At 39.1% G+C, this 22275-nt stretch overlaps 1 protein-coding gene across 1 annotated transcript in view; it reads left to right on the forward strand.

Moving 5' to 3' along the window:
* LOC144889077 (semaphorin-3B-like) overlaps positions 1-22275 on the forward strand; it is an 89553-nt gene that overhangs the window by 32320 nt on the left and 34958 nt on the right. The window contains exon 4 of the mRNA XM_078768905.1: positions 11234-11359. Coding sequence (XP_078625031.1) covers positions 11234-11359 — 126 coding nt within the window. The remainder of the gene's footprint in view (positions 1-11233; positions 11360-22275) is intronic.

Here is a 22275-nt window from a genome sequence, read left to right on the forward strand (position 1 = left end):
TGTACAGAGAGAGATTAAGGAATTGTACAGAGAGAGATTAAGGAATTGTACAGAGAGAGATTAAGGAATTGTACAGGGAGAGATTAAGGAATTGTACAGAGAGAGATTAAGGAATTGTACAGAGAGAGATTAACGAATTGTACAGAGAGAGATTAAGGAATTGTACAGAGAGAGATTAAGGAATTGTACAGAGAGAGATTAAGGAATTGTACAGAGAGAGATTAAGGAATTGTACAGAGAGAGATTAAGGAATTGTACAGAGAGAGATTAAGGAATTGTACAGAGAGAGATTAAGGAATTGTACAGAGAGAGATTAAGGAATTGTACAGAGAGAGATTAAGGAATTGTACAGAGAGAGATTAAGGAATTGTACAGAGAGAGATTAAGGAATTGTACAGAGAGAGATTAAGGAATTGTACAGAGAGAGATTAAGGAATTGTACAGAGAGAGATTAAGGAATTGTACAGAGAGAGATTAAGGAATTGTACAGAGAGAGATTAAGGAATTGTACAGAGAAAGATTAAGGAATTGTACAGAGAGAGATTAAGGAATTGTACAGAGAGAGATTAAGGAATTGTACAGAGAGAGATTAAGGAATTGTACAGAGAGAGATTAAGGAATTGTACAGAGAGAGATTAAGGAATTGTACAGAGAGAGATTAAGGAATTGTACAGAGAGAGATTAAGGAATTGTACAGAGAGAGATTAAGGAATTGTACAGAGAGAGATTAAGGAATTGTACAGAGAAAGATTAAGGAATTGTACAGAGAGAGATTCAGGAATTGTACAGAGAGAGATTAAGGAATTGTACAGAGAGAGATTAAGGAATTGTATAGAGAGAGATTAAGGAATTGTACAGAGAGAGATTAAGGAATTGTACAGAGAGAGATTAAGGAATTGTACAGAGAGAGATTAAGGAATTGTACAGAGAGAGATTAAGGAATTGTACAGAGAGAGATTAAGGAATTGTACAGAGAGAGATTAAGGAATTGTACAGAGAGAGATTAAGGAATTGTACAGAGAGAGATTAAGGAATTGTACAGAGAGAGATTAAGGAATCGCACAGGGAGTGATTAAGGAATCGCACAGGGAGTGATTAAGGAATCGCACAGGGAGTGATTGAGGAATCGCACAGGGAGTGATTAAGGAATCGCACAGGGAGTGATTAAGGAATCGCACAGGGAGTGATTAAGGAATCGCACAGGGAGTGATTAAGGAATCGCACAGGGAGTGATTAAGGAATCACACAGGGAGTGACGAAGGAATCGCACAGGGAGTGATTAAGGAATCGCACAGGGAGTGATTAAGGAATCGCACAGAGAGTGATTAAGGAATTGCACAGGGAGTGATTAAGGAATCGCACAGGGAGTGATTAAGGAATCGCACAGGGAGTGATTAAGTAATCGCACAGGGAGTGATTAAGGAATCGCACAGGGAGTGATTAAGGAATCGCACAGGGAGTGATTAAGGAATCGCACAGGGAGTGATTAAGGAATTGCACAGGGAGTGATTAAGGAATCGCACAGGGAGTGATTAAGGAATTGCACAAGGAGTGATTAAGGAATCACAAAGGGAGTGATTAAGGAATCGCACAAGGAGTGATTAAGGAATCGCAAAGGGAGTGATGAAGGAATCGCACAAGGAGTGATTAAGGAATCGCAAAGGGAGTGATGAAGGAATCGCACAGGGTGTGATCAAGGAATCGCACAGGTAGTGATTAAGGAATCGCAAAGGGTGTGATTAAGGAATCGCACAGGGAGTGATTAAGGAATCGCACGGGGAGTGATTAAGGAATCGCAAAGGGAGTGATTAAGGAATCGCACAGCGAGTGATTAAGGAATCGCAAAGGGAGTGATTAAGGAATCGCACAGCGAGTGATTAAGGAATCACACGGGGAGTGATTAAGGAATCACACGGGGAGTGATTAAGGAATCGCACGGGGAGTGATTAAGGAATCGCACGGGGAGTGATTAAGGAATCGCACGGGGAGTGATTAAGGAATCGCAAAGGGAGTGATTAAGGAATCGCAAAGGGAGTGATTAAGGAATTGCACAGGGAGTGATTAAGGAATCGCACAGGGAGTGATTAAGGAATTGCACAAGGAGTGATTAAGGAATCGCAAAGGGAGTGATGAAGGAATCGCACAAGGAGTGATTAAGGAATCGCAAAGGGAGTGATGAAGGAATCGCACAGGGTGTGATCAAGGAATCGCACAGGTAGTGATTAAGGAATCGCAAAGGGTGTGATTAAGGAATCGCACAGGGAGTGATTAAGGAATCGCACGGGGAGTGATTAAGGAATCGCAAAGGGAGTGATTAAGGAATCGCACAGCGAGTGATTAAGGAATCGCAAAGGGAGTGATTAAGGAATCGCACAGCGAGTGATTAAGGAATCACACGGGGAGTGATTAAGGAATCACACGGGGAGTGATTAAGGAATCGCACGGGGAGTGATTAAGGAATCGCACAGGGAGTGATTAAGGAATCGCACGGGGAGTGATTAAGGAATCGCACGGGGAGTGATTAAGGAATCGCACGGGGAGTGATTAAGGAATCGCACGGGGAGTGATTAAGGAATCGCACGGGGAGTGATTAAGGAATCGCACGGGGAGTGATTAAGGAATCGCACGGGGAGTGATTAAGGAATCACACAGGGAGTGATTAACGAATCGCACAGGGAGTGATTAAGGAATCGCACAGGGAGTGATTAAGGAATCGCACAGCGAGTGATTAAGGAATCGCAAAGGGAGTGATGAAGGAATCGCACAGGGTCTGATCAAGGAATCGCAAAGGGAGTGATTAAGGAATCGCACGGGGAGTGATTAAGGAATCGCACGGGTAGTGATTAAGGAATCGCAAAGGGAGTGATTAAGGAATCGCACGGGGAGTGATTAAGGAATCGCACGGGGAGTGATTAAGGAATCGCAAAGGGAGTGATTAAGGAATCGCAAAGGGAGTGATTAAGGAATCGCAAAGGGAGTGATTAAGGAATCGCACGGGGAGTGATTAAGGAATCGCACGGGGAGTGATTAAGGAATCGCACGGGGAGTGATTAAGGAATCGCACGGGGAGTGATTAAGGAATCGCACGGGGAGTGATTAAGGAATCGCACGGGGAGTGATTAAGGAATCGCACGGGGAGTGATTAAGGAATCGCACGGGGAGTGATTAAGGAATCGCACGGGGAGTGATTAAGGAATCGCACGGGGAGTGATTAAGGAATCGCACGGGGAGTGATTAAGGAATCGCACACGGAGTGATTAAGGAATCGCACAGGGAGTGATTAAGGAATCGCACAGGGAGTGATTAAGTAATCGCACAGGGAGTGATTAAGGAATCGCACAGGGAGTGATTAAGGAATCGCACAGGGAGTGATTAAGGAATCGCACAGGGAGTGATTAAGGAATCGCACAGGGAGTGATTAAGGAATCGCAAAGGGAGTGATTAAGGAATCGCAAAGGGAGTGATTAAGGAATCACACAGGGAGTGATTAAGGAATCACACAGGGAGTGATTAAGGAATCACACAGGGAGTGATTAAGGAATCGCACAGGGAGTGATTAAGGAATCGCACAGGGAGTGATTAAGGAATCGCACAGGGAGTGATTAAGGAATCACACAGAGCTATCTCTCGTGTTTTATGTGTCATGTGACAATCTAGAGATGTTGTTCTTGCTCCTGTTGAAAAAGTCAAAACTTTACATGGTGTGTACTTACTTTTTCACGTGACTGCATACCAAACTCAAAATGGGCGTTACATAGCCCAGTGCATTAGCGCAGGACACCTCAGATTTTATGATTACTCCTCCCTTTGTGGGTGAAATGTCAAACACAGTTCATCTGATTAGAACCACCTTTAGAGGCCATTTTGCCCCGCAGAGCGGGGGTTGGCCTGTTTCGGGCATCGTGGGCCCCTTTTTTGAAGCAATGTTTTATTGCCGGATGCCCTTCCTGCCACCAACCCTGTTAGTCGCCTCTTGCAACAAACACGGAATTACCAGTGAACTGGTACTCAATTTGCCAACCTTGGAAGGATGACAGGCTGAGTCAACCCCCCTGGTGTTAATTCAGCGATCGACCGGGATTCGAACCCAGGATCCTAGGATCCCAAGTCGGCACCCTAACGGGATCATAGGATCCCAAGCCGGCACCCTAACCAGATCCTAGGATCCCAAGCCGGTACCCTAACCGGATCCTAGGATCCCAAGCTGGCACCCTAACCGGATCCAAGTATCCCAAGCCGGCACCCTAACTGGATCCTAGGATCCCAAGCCGGCACCCTAACCGGATCCTGGGATCCCAAGCCGGCACCCTAACCGGATCCTAGGATCCCAACCCGGCACCCTAACCGGATCCTAGGATCCCAAGCCGGCACCCTAACCGGATCCTAGGATCCCAACCCGGCACCCTAACCGGATCCTTGGATCCCAAGCCGGCACCCTAACCGGATCCTTGGATCCCAAGCCGGCACCCTAACCGGATCCTGGGATCCCAAGCCGGCACCCTAACCGGATCCTAGGATCCCAAGCCATCACCCTAACCAGATCCTTAGGATCCCAAGCCGGCACCCTAATCGCTAAGCCAACACCAGGCTCACAGTTCATCTGATTAATGCTCATTAATCCTTGGATTGTGTGCAAGCTTGGGAAAAAACATCTCACTTACAAGTACAGATACATTCAAAGTACACCGCCCCCATGCCAAATAATAAATATCCTACAGCGTGGCAATGCCGGGGCGCCTTCGGCACCCGGCAATACCGCAGTGCAGCTCATAGAGACTGCGTTGGGTGGGAGAGGTGTACAATAATTGATTGATTAATTGCATAATTAAAATCAATAAAAGATTATCATAAAATATTTTCTTAATCAATTCGCTAATAGCATAAGTAAACAACTAGTGCTTCATCCGACGATGTATCTTTTAGAAATTTAATTAAATAGGTCATTAATAAAAAATTAAATAATTAATTGATTAATCAATAAATAATTAATCGATTAAATGATTAATCAATAAATCAAAAATCGATTTTATGGCCACATCATCTGGTCACTTTCGTGTCCAAATATTAGCTTCCTAGCTCAAATGGTGCCTGAGATATTGCCAAGATGAGAAAGAAAATAAATAAATGATTAATAATGAAAATAAAGAATTAATAATCATAAAAAAATTAAATAGTTAATCAATTGGCTCATATAATACATAAACCAACACCATTTCATCCGAATCTGTAACTTAAAATAAAAATTAATTTAGTCATTCATCGAATCATTAAATAATTAATCGATTAATGAATTAATCAATAAATAAAAAATACCTTTTACAGCCAAATCACTTGGTCATTGTCCTATCCAAATATCAGCTTCCTAGCTCAAAAGGTGCCTGAGATATTGCACAGATGAGAAAGAAAATAAATAAATGATTAATAATGAAAATAACTAAATAATAACCATAAAAAATTAAATTATTAATCAATTCGGTCAGAGAACACCGAAACCACCACCATTTCATCAGAATCTGTAACTTAAAAAAAAAAAATGTTAGTCATTAATTGAATAATTAAATAATTAATCGATTAATTGATGAATTGATTAATCAATAAATAAAAAATATCCTTTGCAGCCAAATCATTTAGTCATTGGCATGCCCAAATATCAGCTTCCTATCTCAAAAGGTGCCTGAGATAATGCCCAGAAGAGATAGGAAATGAATAAGTACTTAAATAATCGCTAATAATTAAATATCTCATCAATTAATTGATTAATCAAAAAACAAAAAATACCCTTTTTGACAAAGGACTTGCTCACTATTGTGCCGAAATTTCAGCTTCCTAGCTCAAAGGATGGCGCAGATATCGCCCAGACAAACAAACAAGAAAGCAAGAAAACAACCAGAGTGAAAACTGAGTACTCCCTTTCAGCGTGCGTCATTGCCGAGCCGCCTTTCGTTGCCCGGCAATGACGTTATGCAGCGCCTGGGGATGGCATAGGAAAGGTGCGATGGACAATAATGTTTGGCAAAACTCTACACATCTGTGATATTCCAGCCTGGGTCACTCAGGAAAGTGAACTTACAGCTTTTGTTACCACAGGCATAAACATGTCCACGCAGCCGGCCACTGTGGGTGGTCAGGTGGCATTCCTTAGCGAAACGTACACTGCACCTGCCTGCCCGTGTGTTCAGCCCAAACTTCTGCTGAGCAGGAATTATTGTACACCACTCCTTTCCTATGATCTGGTGTTGATTGTGGAAAGTATGGATGGACTGAAGGAAAAGATGAACAAGTGGAAGGAATGTATGGAGACAAAAGGTCTGAAGGTGAATATAGAAAAGACGAAGGTGATGGCAAGTGGTAAAGCATGTGGTGAGGTGGAAAGAACTGGGAAGTGGCCCTGTGCTGTGTGCAGGAAGGGTGTTGGAGTGAATTCCATTCAATGTACAATGTGCGCTGAGTGGGTTCATCAAAAATGTAGTGGTCTGAGAGGGTCATTAACCAGTGTGGCAGCTACATTCAAATGTAAGGTGTGCACAGAGGGAGCTGCAGATGGAGGAAATGTTGAGTTGGATCTTGGAGACGGCGTGAAGCTGGAAGGTGTGAAAACGTTTTGCTACAGAGGAGACATGCTGAATGGAGAAGGTGGATCAGACTCTGCAACGGTTGCTAGAGTGAGATGTGCATGGAAGAAGTTTCGGGAATTGAGTGGCGTGCTGACGAGGAGGGGAGTGTCATTGAAGCTGAAGGGAAAGGTGTATGCTGCATGTGTGAGAAGTGTTATGATTTATGGGAGCGAGACATGGGTAATGAACGTAGAGCAGCAACGAAGGCAGGAAAGGGTGGAAATGCGAATGGTTCGGTGGATGTGCGGAGTATCGTTGAGAGAGAGGAAGACAAATGATGAATTGCGAAAGATGATGGGAATAGAGCCTGTGATTGATGCTGTGAAGAGGAACAGGTTGAGATGGTTTGGTCATGTGTTGAGGAAGGATGAAAGTGACTGGTTGAGAAGAGTGATGGAAATGAATGTAGAAGGAAGTAGAGGACGGGGAAGACCGAGAAAGACTTGGCTAAAGTTGGTGGAAGAAGAAATGCGGGCAAGGGGGTTAACAAGGAGAGATGCAGAAAATCGGGCAAATGGAGAAGATTGTCATGGGGACCGCAAGGCTAACCCATGCTCTAGCAGGGAAAATGGCCTTAAAATGCATGTTGTTGTTGTTGTACTCCTTTCCTATGCAATCCCCAGGTGCTGCATAACGTCATTGCCGGGCACCGAAATGGGGCTCGGAATTGACGCATGCTGAGAGGGAGTACTCAGTTTTCACTCTGGTTGTTTGTTTGTTTGTTTTCTTGTTTTCTTTCTTGTTTGTCCGGGCGATATCTCGGCACAATAGTGAGCAAGTACTTTGTCAAAAACGGTGTTTTTTGTTTTTTGATTAATCAATTAATTGATGAGTTATTTAATTATTAGCGATTAATTAAGTAATTATACATTTCCCTTCTCTTCTGGCCATTATCTCAGGCACCTTTTGAGTTAGGAAGCTGATATTTGGGCATGCCCAATGACCAAGTGATTTGGCTGCAAAGGCTATTTTTTATTTATTGATTAATCAATTAATCAATTAATCGATTAATTATTAAATTATTCGATTAATGAGTAAAAACTTTTTTTGAGTTACAGATTCTGATGAAATGGTGGTGGTTTGTGTTCTATTAGCGAATTGATTAATTATTTCATTTTTTAATGATTAATATTTATTTATTTTCATTATTAATTATTTATTTATTTTATTTCTCCTCTGGGCAATATCTCAGGCACCTTTTGAGCTCGGAAGCTAATATTTGGAAATGACAGTGACCAAGTGATGTGGTTATAAAGGATATTTTTGATTTATTGATTAATCATTTAATCGACAAATTATTCATTGATTAATAAATTAATTATTAAATTTTTTATTAACGACTTTTTAAAATTACATTTCTAAAAGATACATCTTCGGATGAAGCACTCGTGGTTTAGTTATGCTATTAGCCAATTGATTAAGAAAATATTTTATGATTATCTTTTATTGATTTTAATTATCCAATTAATCAATCAATTATTGTACACCTCTCATTCCCAATGCAGTCTCTCTGAGCTGCACTGCGGTATTGCCGGGTGCCAGAGGCGCCCCGGAAATGCCGCGCTGTAGGATATTTAATTATTTGGCATGCGGGCGGTGTACTTCGAATGTATCTTTTCTTGTTTGTTTTCTTGTTTGTTTGTTTGTTTGTTTGTCCAGGCGATATCTCAGCCATCTTTTGAGCTCGGAATCTGAAATTTCGGCACATTAGTGAGCATGTCGTTTTTCAAAAACTGTATTTTTTGTTTTTTGATTAATCAATTAATTGAGGAGTTATTTAGTTATTAGCGATTAATTAAGTACTTTTTAATTAATTAAATTTCCTTTCTCTTCTGACCATTAACTCAGGCACCTTTCGAGTTGGGAAGCTGATATTTGGACATGCCAATGACCAGGTGATTTGGCTGCAAAGGCTATTTTGGATTTATTAATTAATCAATTAATCAATTAATCGATTAATTATTTAATTATTCAATTAATGACTAAATTTTTTTTTTTTAAGTTACAGATTCTGATGAAATGGTGGTGGTTTCGGTGTTCTCTGACCGAATTGATTAATAATTTAATTTTTTATGGTTATTATTTAGTTATTTTCATTATTAATCATTTATTTATTTTCTTTCTCATTTGGCCAATATCTTTTTTTTTTTCTTTTTTGTATACTGAACCGAGGCTCGTGAAAGAGCTAACATTTATTTCACAAACAAATCAACCAGACGAACAAAATATATAAAAAGAGGGAGCGGAAGACAAGATGGGGAGAGAGGGGAAGCACACAAACACAACATTTGAGAGCAGGGAGATGTGTGGAAGGGAGAGGGCTTGGGGGGAGGAGGCATGGGAAGGGGGGGGGGGGGAGGAGAAGTATAAAACACAAGGACACCAAGGAATTCCAGGACAGAAGGTGGTATTTCAAAAAAGTGGAATTGGGGTGAAATTAGCGGGGGTAGAAAAGATCAAGGTTTTGGATGGGGGAAGATAAGAGATGGTGGTGCACAGCTGTTTTAAAGACCTGGAGGGTGGAGTGGGATTGAAGAGAGTGAGGGAGTTTGTTCCAGAGGCGGGAGAAAAGAGGAATGAAGGAGTGAAGGTGAGCAGAGAGTCTTGATTTTGGCAGTTTGACCATAAGAGGGTTGCAGGCAGATCTTGTGCGACCTGTAGGAATATTTGCGGGACAGAGCCCAGAGAGAGCTGGGGGGGAAAGGCCAGAGAGGAGTCGGTAGAAGAAGGAAAGACCACCAACCTGCCTGCGGTGAGTGAATGAGAGGCCCTTGGAGTTAGCTTCATCGCGGGAGATTCCAATGATTCTGAATGCTTTGGTTTCAACAGCGTGAAGACGAGCTAGATGTGAGGCAGGAGCACCAGCCCAGAGGGGAGAGCAGTATTCCATTGAGCTGCAGATGAAAGCCTTGTATGTGGTGAGGAGCTCAGGTGTGCCAAGGAAGGACTTCGCACGACGGAGGATGCCCAGTCGGCGACTGGCTTTGGAGGCCAGATTTGAAATGTGGTTTTCCCAGGAAAGATCATGGCAGATAGTGAGACCCAAAAGCTTGAGTGACAGAACTTCTTGGAGAGGATTATTCAGAAAGTGGATGGGAGGGTTGTCCAGTCAGTCTTTTCGGAGAGACATCGTAAGAGTGTGAGATTTGTCAGGATTGAAAGACATGTTCCACTTGTTTGCCCAGTCTGTGATTTTGTCCAGGTCTGCAGAGAGTGAGGAGGCTGCAGACTGCCGATCTGAGGGATGAAGAATGGAGCGACAGAGAGTAGAGTCATCAGCAAAGAGATACAGAGGATTTCCAAGAGAGTCAGAGAGATCATTGATGAAGACCAGAAAAAGCACAAGGCCCAGAACACTGCCTTGGGGAACTCCAGCCTGAACAGGAAGAGGAGATGAGAGAAACCCATTCAGGGCCACACGTTGACTACGACTAGAGAGGAAGTCCGCCAGCCATGCGTGGAGATTTCCATGGATACCAAAAGAGGAGAGTTTGGTGAGCAGAGCGGGGTGCCAGACCGTATCGAAGGCACGTGATATGTCAAGGGAGACTGCTCTAATTTCCTGTTTGGCATTGAGGACCTCCATCCATTGTTGTGAAAGCAGAAGCAGCATGTCCAGAGTAGAGTGTCCAGGTCTGAAACCAAATTGATGATCAGAGATCAAGCCATTGGAGAAGAGGAAAGATTTCATATCTGAAGCAATGATGGATTCCATGACTTTGCTGATAATTGGGAGAAGGCTGATTGGTCTGTAGTTGCTGGGATCTGTTTTTGCACCTTTTTTGTGCAAAGCGGTGATGTTGGCAGATTTCCAAGCAGATGGAAGATGACCTTGAGCAAAAGAGAGGGTGAAGAGAACAGAGAGAGGGAGTGAAAGAGCGGAAGAACAGGATTTTAGGACCCGTGGGCTGATGCCGTCAGGTCCAGCTGCAGAATCCGAGTCGAGGGTTGACAGAAACTTTTCCACCTTGTCAGGAGGAAAGGACACAGAGTCCAGGAGCAGCTGGGTACGACTGGGTATGGTGGGTACAGAGAGGGATGGGTTTGGGACACAAGATTTAGAGGCAAACACAGAGTTGAGGCATTCAGCTTTTCAGGCACCTTTTGAGCTAGGAAGCTAATATTTGGACATGACAGTGACCAAGTGATGTGGCTATCAAGGATATTTTTGATTTATTGATTAATCATTTAATCGATTAATTATTTATTGATTAATCAATTAATTTTTTTATTTTTTATTAATGACTTATTTAATTATTTTTTTAAAAGAACAATGTTCGGATAAAGCACGAGTGGTTTAGTTATGCGATTAGCCAATTGATTAAGAAAATATTTTGTGATAATCTTTTTTTGATTTTAATCATACAATTAATCAAACAATTATTGTACACCTCTCCCTCCCAATGCAGTCTCTGTGAGCTGCACTGCGGTGTTGCCGGGCACCGGAGGTGCCCCGGCAATGCCGCGCTGTAGGATATTTAATTATTTGGCATGGGGGTACTATGAATGTACCTGTACTTGTCATTCTTTTAGCTTCATAGTTCAGTTTTATTGCCTTTATTCTGATTACAATTATTTTTATTCTGATTATTTAATAATGTCTCCTCTACACTCCCCAGACCGAGTGTGGCAACTTTGTTCGTGTCCTGCATCCTTTTAACGAAAGCCATTTGTACACGTGTGGGACAGGTGCATTTCATCCTGTCTGTGCCTTCGTCCAAGTTGGAAAGCGGGCTGGGTCACAGGTAAGTGTTTAATATCCTGAATTTTTTTTCTTTTTCTTCTCATGGTCACACATAATAGATTCATTGATCTGCTGTTGACAATACATACATGTCACATTCTCATTCTACTCCTCCAATCGATGCTCGAGGCGATACAGGAGGAGGCTGTTTGCTCTGTGACCCCTGTGCTATATCCACGTCCAGATACTTCCAAACAATTGCAGCCAGGTGTGATGATTATGGAGCAAATTGCAAACAAGCAATTTTACTGGGGTGTTGGCAGCTTGGTCCATGACAATTTACTTTTTACACAGAATACACACAACATGTCATTTACTGCTAACTACCTTCAGGTAGACAAGGCAGAGAGGCCTTGTGTTCACAGGTGTGGACGGTGTGCTTCGAGATGCAGCACCCCCTGCTATATCACATATTCGCTTATTGAACAATGAAAACCCAACACATGCATGGTAACATTAGTGTTTAATATGAGTACAAATAAGGCCTTTTGTCGGCCGAACTTTGTCGCACCACTACCTGTGTCGTTCACGACCTGTATCGTTGGTTGTTATCTCCATTTTCGGGTTTCAGGATGTGGAACGGAGTCCTCCTTGGACCCAAAGTATCAACCTCCTCTTCGGTAAGCGATTACGGTTCATGGATCAAGCTGTTCAACGTTTTCAGAGTTTTGTTCCAAGTTATCTTTTCAGGATTGTCTCCGAACCCCGGATTGCCTCCAGTTGTCGTTCATTTGTGGTAATATTCCCGGGGAGGGTTTTTTAATCTCAGTGAGGTTCTTCTTCATCATTCCTGTTGTTCCAATTATCACAGGTAAAATGTTGATGCTCTTCAGATTCCAGGATATTTTTCACTTCATTTTTGAGGTTCTTGTATTTGGTTATTTTCTTGATTTCTGCGTTGTTTAGGCCCAAATCGCTGGGTACTGATATCCCAATCAGCAAAACCTGCTTTAATTTTTGTACCTCAATACTATATCCGGTCGCAATGCTTTTTTTTGTATGTTCAGGCTTAATGGGATCATCAGGCCATGTGTGAGCATTACTTCCTTGTTTTCAATGATTGCTTTTGGTTCATGTTTCCATGAGTTTGCAGTTTGCATACTTTGTTTCTACCTCGCACAACCTGCACTTTTCTGATTGTCCCGCCATCTTTTTTAATCCATTAGTGTTGTGTTCTTGATCTTGGGCAATTGTTATGAATCGTTCTCCGTCCCAGTTGAGCTGGCCTCTTCTTAGCCATTCCAGTAATCCTTCTTCGTCTATCCCCAATTTGTCCAACTCTTTTTTGTATATTTCCCTGCTCATTTGTCGTTCTCCCAGTTGTCAATATATATCTGCTGTTATTTCATCTTGTATTTTTTTTTCTTCCAATCTTTGGGGATGTATTTGTTGCTGTTTTGGTTTGGTGCATGGCATCTTCTAATCACACCTGTGTTTGGAAGTTTATTGCAAGGTGAGCGAGAGATACCTTTTCTGGTTTGTTGTGTTCATGCTTGTACATAAATTGTCTTCGGTACTCTGTTGAGTTTTCCACATGCTCTGCTAATCCTGCAGTCTTCGCTCGGTGCACTTGATTGACTTCCATCAGGCGTTTAGGTTCCCCATTAAGCGAATTCCATAACTTTGATCCAGTGTAAATAATAGTTTGGTTTGTGAAGGAAGTTCTTGTTTTTAGCCGCGTCGCAAGACGCTGGTCATAGAGTGCCATCTGCTGTTGTTGTTGTTGTTCTTCTTCTTCTTGCTCTTCTTCTTGTTCTTGCAGAGAAGACAAAACCTCAAAGCTCCAGCCATTCTGGGAACCATAGCTCCACCCATTGTGGGAGAGGCTTCATATAAACAAATATCCACCATTTTATTAACTCGCATAGCTTTGAGGCCTGTTTTGTAGGCCCGTGGTGTCCTCCTCTCTCACACAGTTTTATTTCAAATCAAATTCGATATATCATTTCATTTTTCACAGTCGCTAACATAGTTTTAGACTCGGTTGAAAAAAAACGGGAAGAAAATCCGATGAAAGTTGCCCTTTATAGAACGAAATGAATTCTCAAAGGCCTGTAACTTCAAGTCCATTGAGATATTTTTTTTAAAATCGCGGCATGGTCAGTCATACACCGCCCGAAATAAGAGACGGGAAAATGCCGAGATATATATATATTTTGTTTAAATCGCGGCATGGTCAGTCATACACCGCCCGAAATAACAGACGGGAAAATGCCGAGATATATTAAAAATTCGTCCATTTGATGACAATCGTCACGATGAAATATTTAATTTATACGTCGTCACAATAATGTGGAGAGAGGAGCATAGCTTCGTTCACGTGTCGCCACATACGGGAAATTGCCGAGATATATTTTTTTAATCGCGGCATGGTCAGTCATAAACCGCTTGAAATAACAGATGGGAAAATGCCGAGATATATTAAAAAATTCGTCCATTTTATGACAATCGTCACGATGAAATATTTAATTTATACGTCGTCACAATAATGTGGAGAGAGGAGCATAGCTTCGTTCACGTGTCGCCACACACGGGAAATTGCCGAGATATATATATTTTAAATCGCGGCATGGTCAGTCATACACCGCCTGAAATAACAGACGGGAAAATACCGAGATATATTAAAAATTCGTCGCCACACACGGGAAATTGCCGAGATATATTTTCACTTTGCACAAAAATAACATCAAGTAATCGAATCAATAGGAATGTCCTTTGCCTATAACATCGACGTTATAGGCACAGCAGTAGTGTATATATGTTGCTTCTGGGACACTCTCATTTTCCCATTGACTTACATGTTAATTTTCCTCTTAACCTCATTGCCCATTAACACCTCTATTTCTTCCACCCTCATCTTTATGAACCTTTTGTCTATAGTACCTATCCTTAATGTTGTTCATTAGACCACTCAAACACTACAAATATTTGTTTTCTCTTATAGACCTATAATCCTTCTTCTACATATCATCTGGCAGATTATCTTTGACCCACTCAAACATCGACCCATTCACTTCCATGTTAATTTTCTTCTCACCTCTTTACGAACCTTTTAGCCTTTTGACACTCAAACAATGATTCCCCCTTGATCTTATGGTACTCTTTCTATCAATGATCCCGAGTAGACCACTCAAACATTGATCCTACAAATATTTGTTTATGCGTGGGAAATAATTTAATTCTCTTGCCACTCCCTTCACCATCTAATATATTAACAAAAAAGATGTTTGAGTTTGGTTCTTTATTAAGATATTTTAACTGAGTTGAGATAAAATGATAAACCTCCCTCAATGTTCTTGTTTGAGCGCCTCCAGTGCCACACACTTTTTGGTAGGCTCTGCCCACCTTTTAAGCTCCGTCCACTTTTTGGTAAGCCCCTCCCACTTTTTGGTAAGACCCGCCCATTTTTTCCGAAGCCACGCCCACTTTTTGTTAAGCCGCCCCCACTTTTTGATAAGCCACGCCCACTTCTGCTAAGCCCCACCCACTTTTGCTAAGCCCCACCCACTTTTTAAACTCTTCAGCATTGTATCATTTCCAGGTAATACATTACATCATTTTCAGGGAATTCCCATCACATCATTTCCAGTTAAGACACGCCCAGGGAATTTCCACAGGAAATGACACACCCAGTCCTTATAAAAGGCACCGACCACACAGGCTTTTTCAAACACGCTTTCTGCTTCACTTGAGAATGGACTACTATGCCGAAATGGAATGGGATAACTTTTCTATTCCTTGGAGTCCTACTACCTGTGTAGAACTCAACCTTCAGATTGATGAACTGGACTCGAACCTCTTATCAATGGAGGTAAGTTTGTTTATTTATTTATTTATTTATTTATTTAATTAATTATTTATTTAATTATTTATTTTAATTTTTTTTTTTTTTTTAGATGAGACTTGTGTAAGAGTTAACAAAGTTTATTTTAATATTCATAGAGCTTGATTTATACAAATAAAAATATTGTATTAAATTAATACATTGTTATTTTCTTTCACAGGAAATTGTATCTGAGATACGAAATGAAAATTCTGCTTTTAACACAACTTGGGATGAAGTTATTTTTTTGTTTGAAGACATTTTGAACAACCAAGACCCCCAGAACGAGTTCTACCTTGATGACCCAGCCAAAGAGTTATACCTTGGAGATCCACAAAATCCTGAAAAAGAGTTTTACCATGATGATACTTGTTGTGAGTTATCAAAACAAAACCCACTGAACAAGTTCTACCTTGATGAGCCAGAATACAAGTCATACATTGGAGACCCACAAATTTCTGAAAATTGGGAAAGGGGAGTTCTCCCTGATGGTCCGCAGTTATACTATGTGAGACACATCATAGAAACCCTAAAAAATTGGGAAACGGGAATTCTCCCTGATGGTCCGCAGTTATACTATGTGAGACACATCATAGAAACCCTAAAAAATTGGGCAAGGAGAGTTCTCCCTGATGGTCCGCAGTTATACTATGTGAGACACATCATAGAAACCCTAAAAAATTGGGAAAGGGAAGTTTTCCCTGATGGTCTGCAGTTATACTATGTGAGACTTATCACGGAAACCCCCAATATTTCTGAAAATTGTGGTTCTACCTTGGAGACTTGGAAAGATGGTTATATTTTTGGCGACTCGGAATTGGGGGTTTTGTTTTGATGACTCGGAATGTGATACCTATCTTGGAGGCTCAACAGGAATGTGGTTATACCTTGGGAACTTGGAAAGTTGGTTTTATTTTGGAGACTCTACCTGTGGGGTCCATCTTGGAGACTCTTTTGATTCTAAAGCAATGAACAATGTTCTTTGTTTAATGACGCTTGATTTAAGCAATATCAAGAAAGTTCGAGGAAGAAAATGCTGGAAAATTCTTTCTTCCCATTTCTACTTCTTCAAACTTGAAAGCCTTGAAAGACAGAATTGGAAGGAAGAGGAAAAAAAATAAATGAAATACGTATTTTTAAAAAGAAGAAAAAAAAGATTATGTTAGGGTTTGGGTGGGATTTTGAATGTGAGGGTTAGGGATGGGGTTGGGTTAGGAATGGGGTTGGGTTAGGGTTGGGATTTTGAATGTGAGTGTTAGGGTTGGGGTTGGGTTAGGGATGGTATTCGTTTAGTGATAGAATGGGTAAGGGAGCTGTTGAAGGTTTTATTCCTGATATGTCAACGGGTACAAACACAGACCCTGGTTATAGTCAAAGGAAGGCAATGTATAATGATGACACAAAACCAGAGAATAGTTTTACCGTAGCAGTACCTCTGAAAGGTATATTTGGATTTTGTGATTATGACAAAGTTTTGTATGGTCTTAAAATTAGATTTCAACTACAAAGGAATGATAATGGAAATAGGTTGCTTTTTGGGGTTGAAAATGCTTTTGGAGACAACAATAAATTTGTTATTAATGATTTGTGTTGGTATATCAGTGAATACACTCCTAATCTTAAAATGGAAGAGATGTTAAATAGAAGACTTAACTCAAAGAAACCGCTAAATGTATCATACCTTAAAAGAAGATGTCAACACGTTAAACTGGAACACACTACCTACACTTGGAATTTGGGTGTTCTTCAAGGAAAGCCACGATACCTCTGGCTCATTTTTAAAAAACTAGATGGAGAGGACGGTACTAATAAGAATAATGCGCTGAGTGATAATGCTAAGGTGAAACAACTTCGGGTTTCTCTTGATGGCACATTTTATCCGCGAGATAGATTGGAAATTGATTGGGAAAAAAATGATTATGCGGAAGCCTACAAGTCTTACCAAAAGGTGTGTGAAAGCAACGGTAATAATGACCCTATTTTGGATATGGTTGCGTTTCAAAAACTTTATACAATCTACACAATTGACCTGAGTTCTCAAAAGGAAACTATAAAGTCTAATAGAGTGGATACTTCTCTATACATTGAAAGAGGAGAGAATGAAGAAGTTAATGCTTATTGTTTGCTTTTGGAAGAAACAGAATTACAGATTAATACAGATAATGGTGTTATGATTAATATCACATAGGTTTTTTCTCATAAATAAATGGTAGGGGTATATGTTAATCAAATCAATCTTAATAAATTAACATCTTGTATTCAAAATCAAAAGCCTTGTATTATTAATGTTAATACAATTCAAAGAAAAGGAGCTGTAAGAATTGATGTTTTACTCACACACACACAAGTAAAAACACTAAATGATACTGGTTCACTTAAAATTAAAATGACGAAACCTATGTTAAAGAAATATTCAATAGACGAGTCAAGAGGAGGATTTCTCCCGTTTCTAATTCCTTTATTTGCTGGTTTAAGTGCGGCGGGAGCATTGACTGGTGGTATTTCAGCAGCGGTAAAAACTGCTAACGAAAGGAAGGCACAACTAAAAGCTCAAAAATAATTGGAAAGACATAACAAGGAGTTGGAGAAACAAATTAGTGGAAGTGGTGTAATTGTATATTTTGCTCAAAAACTTGAAAGTCTACCTGATAAAGCTAGATTGTTGGTTGGAGATATGCTTTCCTCTATCGCTCAAGCGGGTGTTAAACTAACTAAACGGGGTAATGGATTGTATCTTTCTCATAAATAAATGGATAAATGGTTTAAACAATTTGGAAAGAATACAACGTCAAATATAGAACTAGCTAAGTATTGTAAAACACTAAAAATTGATAATGTGGTTATTTGTATGAGAGATGAATTAATACATATAAATAAGAATACAAAGAATATTATTATGAATTTAGACACACAGAATGGTTCTCATTGGGTTTGTATTCATAATAGTCAGTATAAATATTATTTTGATAGTTATGGTATGCCACCACCTGTTGAAGTAATACAATTCTTACAGAATGGTGTTTATCAAACATTTCAAGTTCAAGAAATTAATTCTAAATGTTGTGGTCAATTATGTTTATATGTATTATTTCAACTCAACAATAATGAAAATTTTTATGATATCATTTTAAATCTAATATAAATGACTTATGTTGGAAAAGATGGTTCTATCTTTGGAAAATCCTCTCAGGATATTGATTTGTCAAATTATTATACAAAGGCACAGACTGAACGACAAAAATATAGTGTAAGTAAAAATATTAATATGAAGAATACTTATAAATTAATCAATTATCCAAACCCTACAGATGCGAAAGACTTAATTAGATTTAGTGATTTATCACAATATATATTTTTAAAGAAAACAGCACGTTTTGTTAAACAAGTAAAATTTACAACCACAACACCTGGTTATACTGACCATACACCTTTCCTCATTGAATTTAACTACCTGCTTACAATTGAATTTTATAAAGAAGGACATATAGTTAATATGCGAATTAATAAATGGGGGTATGATATGCCTGATTTAGGGTATAATTGGTCTTTTTCAATAAACATAGAAGACCTACATGATTTGAATCAGTCTCGTAAAGAAGAATATTATCCACTTGGTGAGGATAAGGATTTATGTGGAAGTACAATTAATAAACAACAAATACATGGTTTTAAGAAAAGAAAAATATATGATAGTATAGCGATGGTTAGCATGACAAAGAAGGAAGGTAATGAGATAAGGATAGAAAGCCGAGGAATACAAACCGATTTGGTAGTGGGAAGATGGGGTGGTATTACCTGTCATAATATTAATCTCACATATATTTCTGATACATAAATGGCAGGAAGAAGACTACAAGAGAATTATAATTTTTGTATTCAAGGATACCTACAAGAAAAGGGTGCTCGGTATTACATACCTTATGATTGGAGCATATACATGGGAATTTTGTCATAAAAAACTGGCCTTATACTGATATTGTTAAACCCACAAATAGAGACTTGTTTAAAGTATTAAATAAAAATGAACTTCTCAAAGTTATGAAATATAAAACTCTTTTAGAAATCGTCAACAAATCTTATTGGTATCCTATTATGAGAAAAATAAATATTGATACAAGAATATCTCAAAATCCAGATGAGTATATGTATAATATTATTTGGGGTTCAAACTCAAGGGTAGCAAGGGATGAGGAAGGAGTTGAAGAAGAGAAGGAGGAAAGAGAGAAAAAGGAGAAGGAGGAAAGGGAGAAAAAGGAGAAGGAGGAAAGGGAGAAAAAGGAGAAGGAGGAAAGGGCGAAAAAGGAGGAGGAAAGGGAGAAAAAGAAAAAGGAGGAAAGGGAGAAAAAGGAGAAGGAGGAAAGGGAGAAAAAGGAGAGGGAGGAAAGGGAGAAAAGAGAGAAGGAGGAGAGGGAGCAAAGAGAGAGGGAGGAAAAATATAAAAAGATGGAAATCAGTGAGATTAACAAAAGATTGAAGGTATTACAGCAAATAAATCAAACTCAATGCACTGAGGAGGAAAATAAAGAAATGAGAAGTCTAATGAAAATATTATTTTCAAGAATAACGACGTCAATGTCTTCAGTTTCAGGGAGGAGATTTAAACGAGAAAGTGGGGATAAAGAAGAAGAAGAAGGAAAAGATTATGTGGTTGATGATGTCGGTGTAATTGACTTTAGATAGTTTTATTTGTAAATAAATGGAGGAGAGAGTGAAGGCATTCCTTAGGATTCTTTATGTTTTAAAAATAAAGATTGAAATGTATATGTTAAAAACCAAAAAGGTTTTGATACTCTGTCGGAATTTTTCTGATAAATAAATATGAGTTATTGTCTCAAATGTAAAAAGAAAACTAAATCTAAAAATATCTCTTATGTTAAAGCTAAAAATAATAGAGTTTATCAAAAAGGAATATGTCAAGTGTGTGGCTCTAAAAAGTGCCAATTCATCTCTCCTAAAAGTGGAGGAGACATACAAAAGTTTCTGTCAGGAAGTAAATTTACAACAACTGGAATTCCAGGGGAATTACACCTTCCAGGGTATTCTTTCTGTGGTCCAGGAACAAACTTGGATAAAAGATTAGATGAGGCTGACAATCCTAAACCTTGGTCCAGACCTATAAATAGGGTTGATGAAGTGTGTATGAAGCATGACATTGCTTATGGGAATACCACTACATTGGATGAAAAACATGAAGCAGACAGAGAAATGTTGTATAATTTGTCCTTGATACGAAATCCGACATTGAGAGAGAAAGTTGATAGGTTTATTGTGAAAAAAATGATAAGTGTTAAATTGAAACTTGGTCTTGGTTATTTCCCAAAAAACTATTAAACTCCAATGATGTTATCAAGACTGAGGAGCTTTTGGCTAATGAATTACATAAACCTATAATCACAAAGTTTAAAAGAAGGAAGGTTTATTCTAAATACACCGACCACATATGGTCCGCTGATTTAATTGAACTAAATAATGATAAGGGATACAGGTATGCTTTAACCGTTATTGATTTGAGGAGGAGATTTGCTTGGGTTGTTCCTTTAAAAAATAAAAGGGGTGATACTTTAATGTTAGCCTTTAAGCTAATATTTGATAGGGATAAAAGAAAACCAAAGAAACTGTGGACCGCTGAGGGAACAGAGTTCTATAACAAAATATTCATGAAATTTCTTAAGGGGAAGGGTATTAAATTATACAGCACCTTTAATGAAGGAAAAGCAGTTGTTATTGAGCGTTTTAATCGTACTTTGAAAGAGAGACTATATAAAAAATTCACACAACTCGGTTCTCAAAAATGGGTGTATTTAATTCAGGATATTGTCAATAATTACAATAATACAGTTCATTCATCAACAAAATCAAAATCATCGGAAACATTTACAAAATTAGAATATGAAAAGGAGATTAATTTGAGAAAGCCCAGGTTTAAAGTTGGTGATATTGTAAGAATATACAAATGGAAAAGTCATTTTGAGAAAGGTTATACACAAAAATGGACTCGTGAATTATTTAAAATCATTGATGTAATGGATGTATCCATTTATTTAAAAGTTGGGATTGATGTATCCATTACATCAATGATTTGAAATAATTCACGAGTCCATTTTTGTGTATAACCTTTCTCAAAATGACTTTTCCATTTGTATATTCTTACAATATCACCAACTTTAAACCTGGGCTTTCTCAAATTAATCTCCTTTTCATATTCTAATTTTGTAAATGTTTCCGATGATTTTGATTTTGTTGATGAATGAACTGTATTATTGTAATTATTGACAAATAATTGTACTCCTTGAACCTACAAATTATATGATTTAAATGGAGAAGAAATCTTGGGTTCATTTTACTCGCAAGAATTACAAAAAACACAAGTAAGCAGATAATACCCTTGAAAATAATAAATAAATAAATAAAATGTAATGAGGATACGTTTTTAAATCTGTGAACCCCAAACACAGAATCCCACAACTTTTTAGTTGGGGCTTAACTTTTGTGTGTGTATAATGGGGATACGTTTTTAAATCTGTGAACCCCAAACACAGAATCCCACAACTTTTTAGTTGGGGCTTAACTTTTGTGTGTGTATAATGGGGATACGTTCTTGAGATCTGTGAACCCCAAACACAGAATCCCTCAACTTTTCATTTGGGGCTTAACTTTTGTGTGTGTATGTGTGAGTGAGTCATAATAATATACAAACCCTAACCCAACCCCATCCCTAACCCAACCCCATCCCTAACTCAACCCCATCCCTAACCCAACCCCATCCCTAACCCAACCCCATCCCTAACCCAACCCCATCCCTAACCCAACCCATCCCTAACCCTCACATTCAAAATCCCAACCCTAACCCAATATAGTGTAAATTTCATCATTTCAGATGTAGCAGAGACATAATCAACCGCTTCAACCTCTTGTGTTCCAATATACAGGCGGACACTATCAAACATTTTCCAGAAGAAATCATTTACGAGTGTAGCATTAGTATTATTCGCAGCCTTAGTGAATTTAAATTTACACAGCAAGAAACTATCAGCTATATTCAAGTAAGTTTGTTGATTATTTATTTCAAAACTTTTTGTTCCATTTGAATTCCA

This window comes from Myxine glutinosa, unplaced genomic scaffold (assembly GCF_964187855.1).
Source record: "Myxine glutinosa unplaced genomic scaffold, kmMyxGlut1.1 SCAFFOLD_686, whole genome shotgun sequence".
Taxonomy (NCBI): domain Eukaryota; kingdom Metazoa; phylum Chordata; class Myxini; order Myxiniformes; family Myxinidae; genus Myxine; species Myxine glutinosa.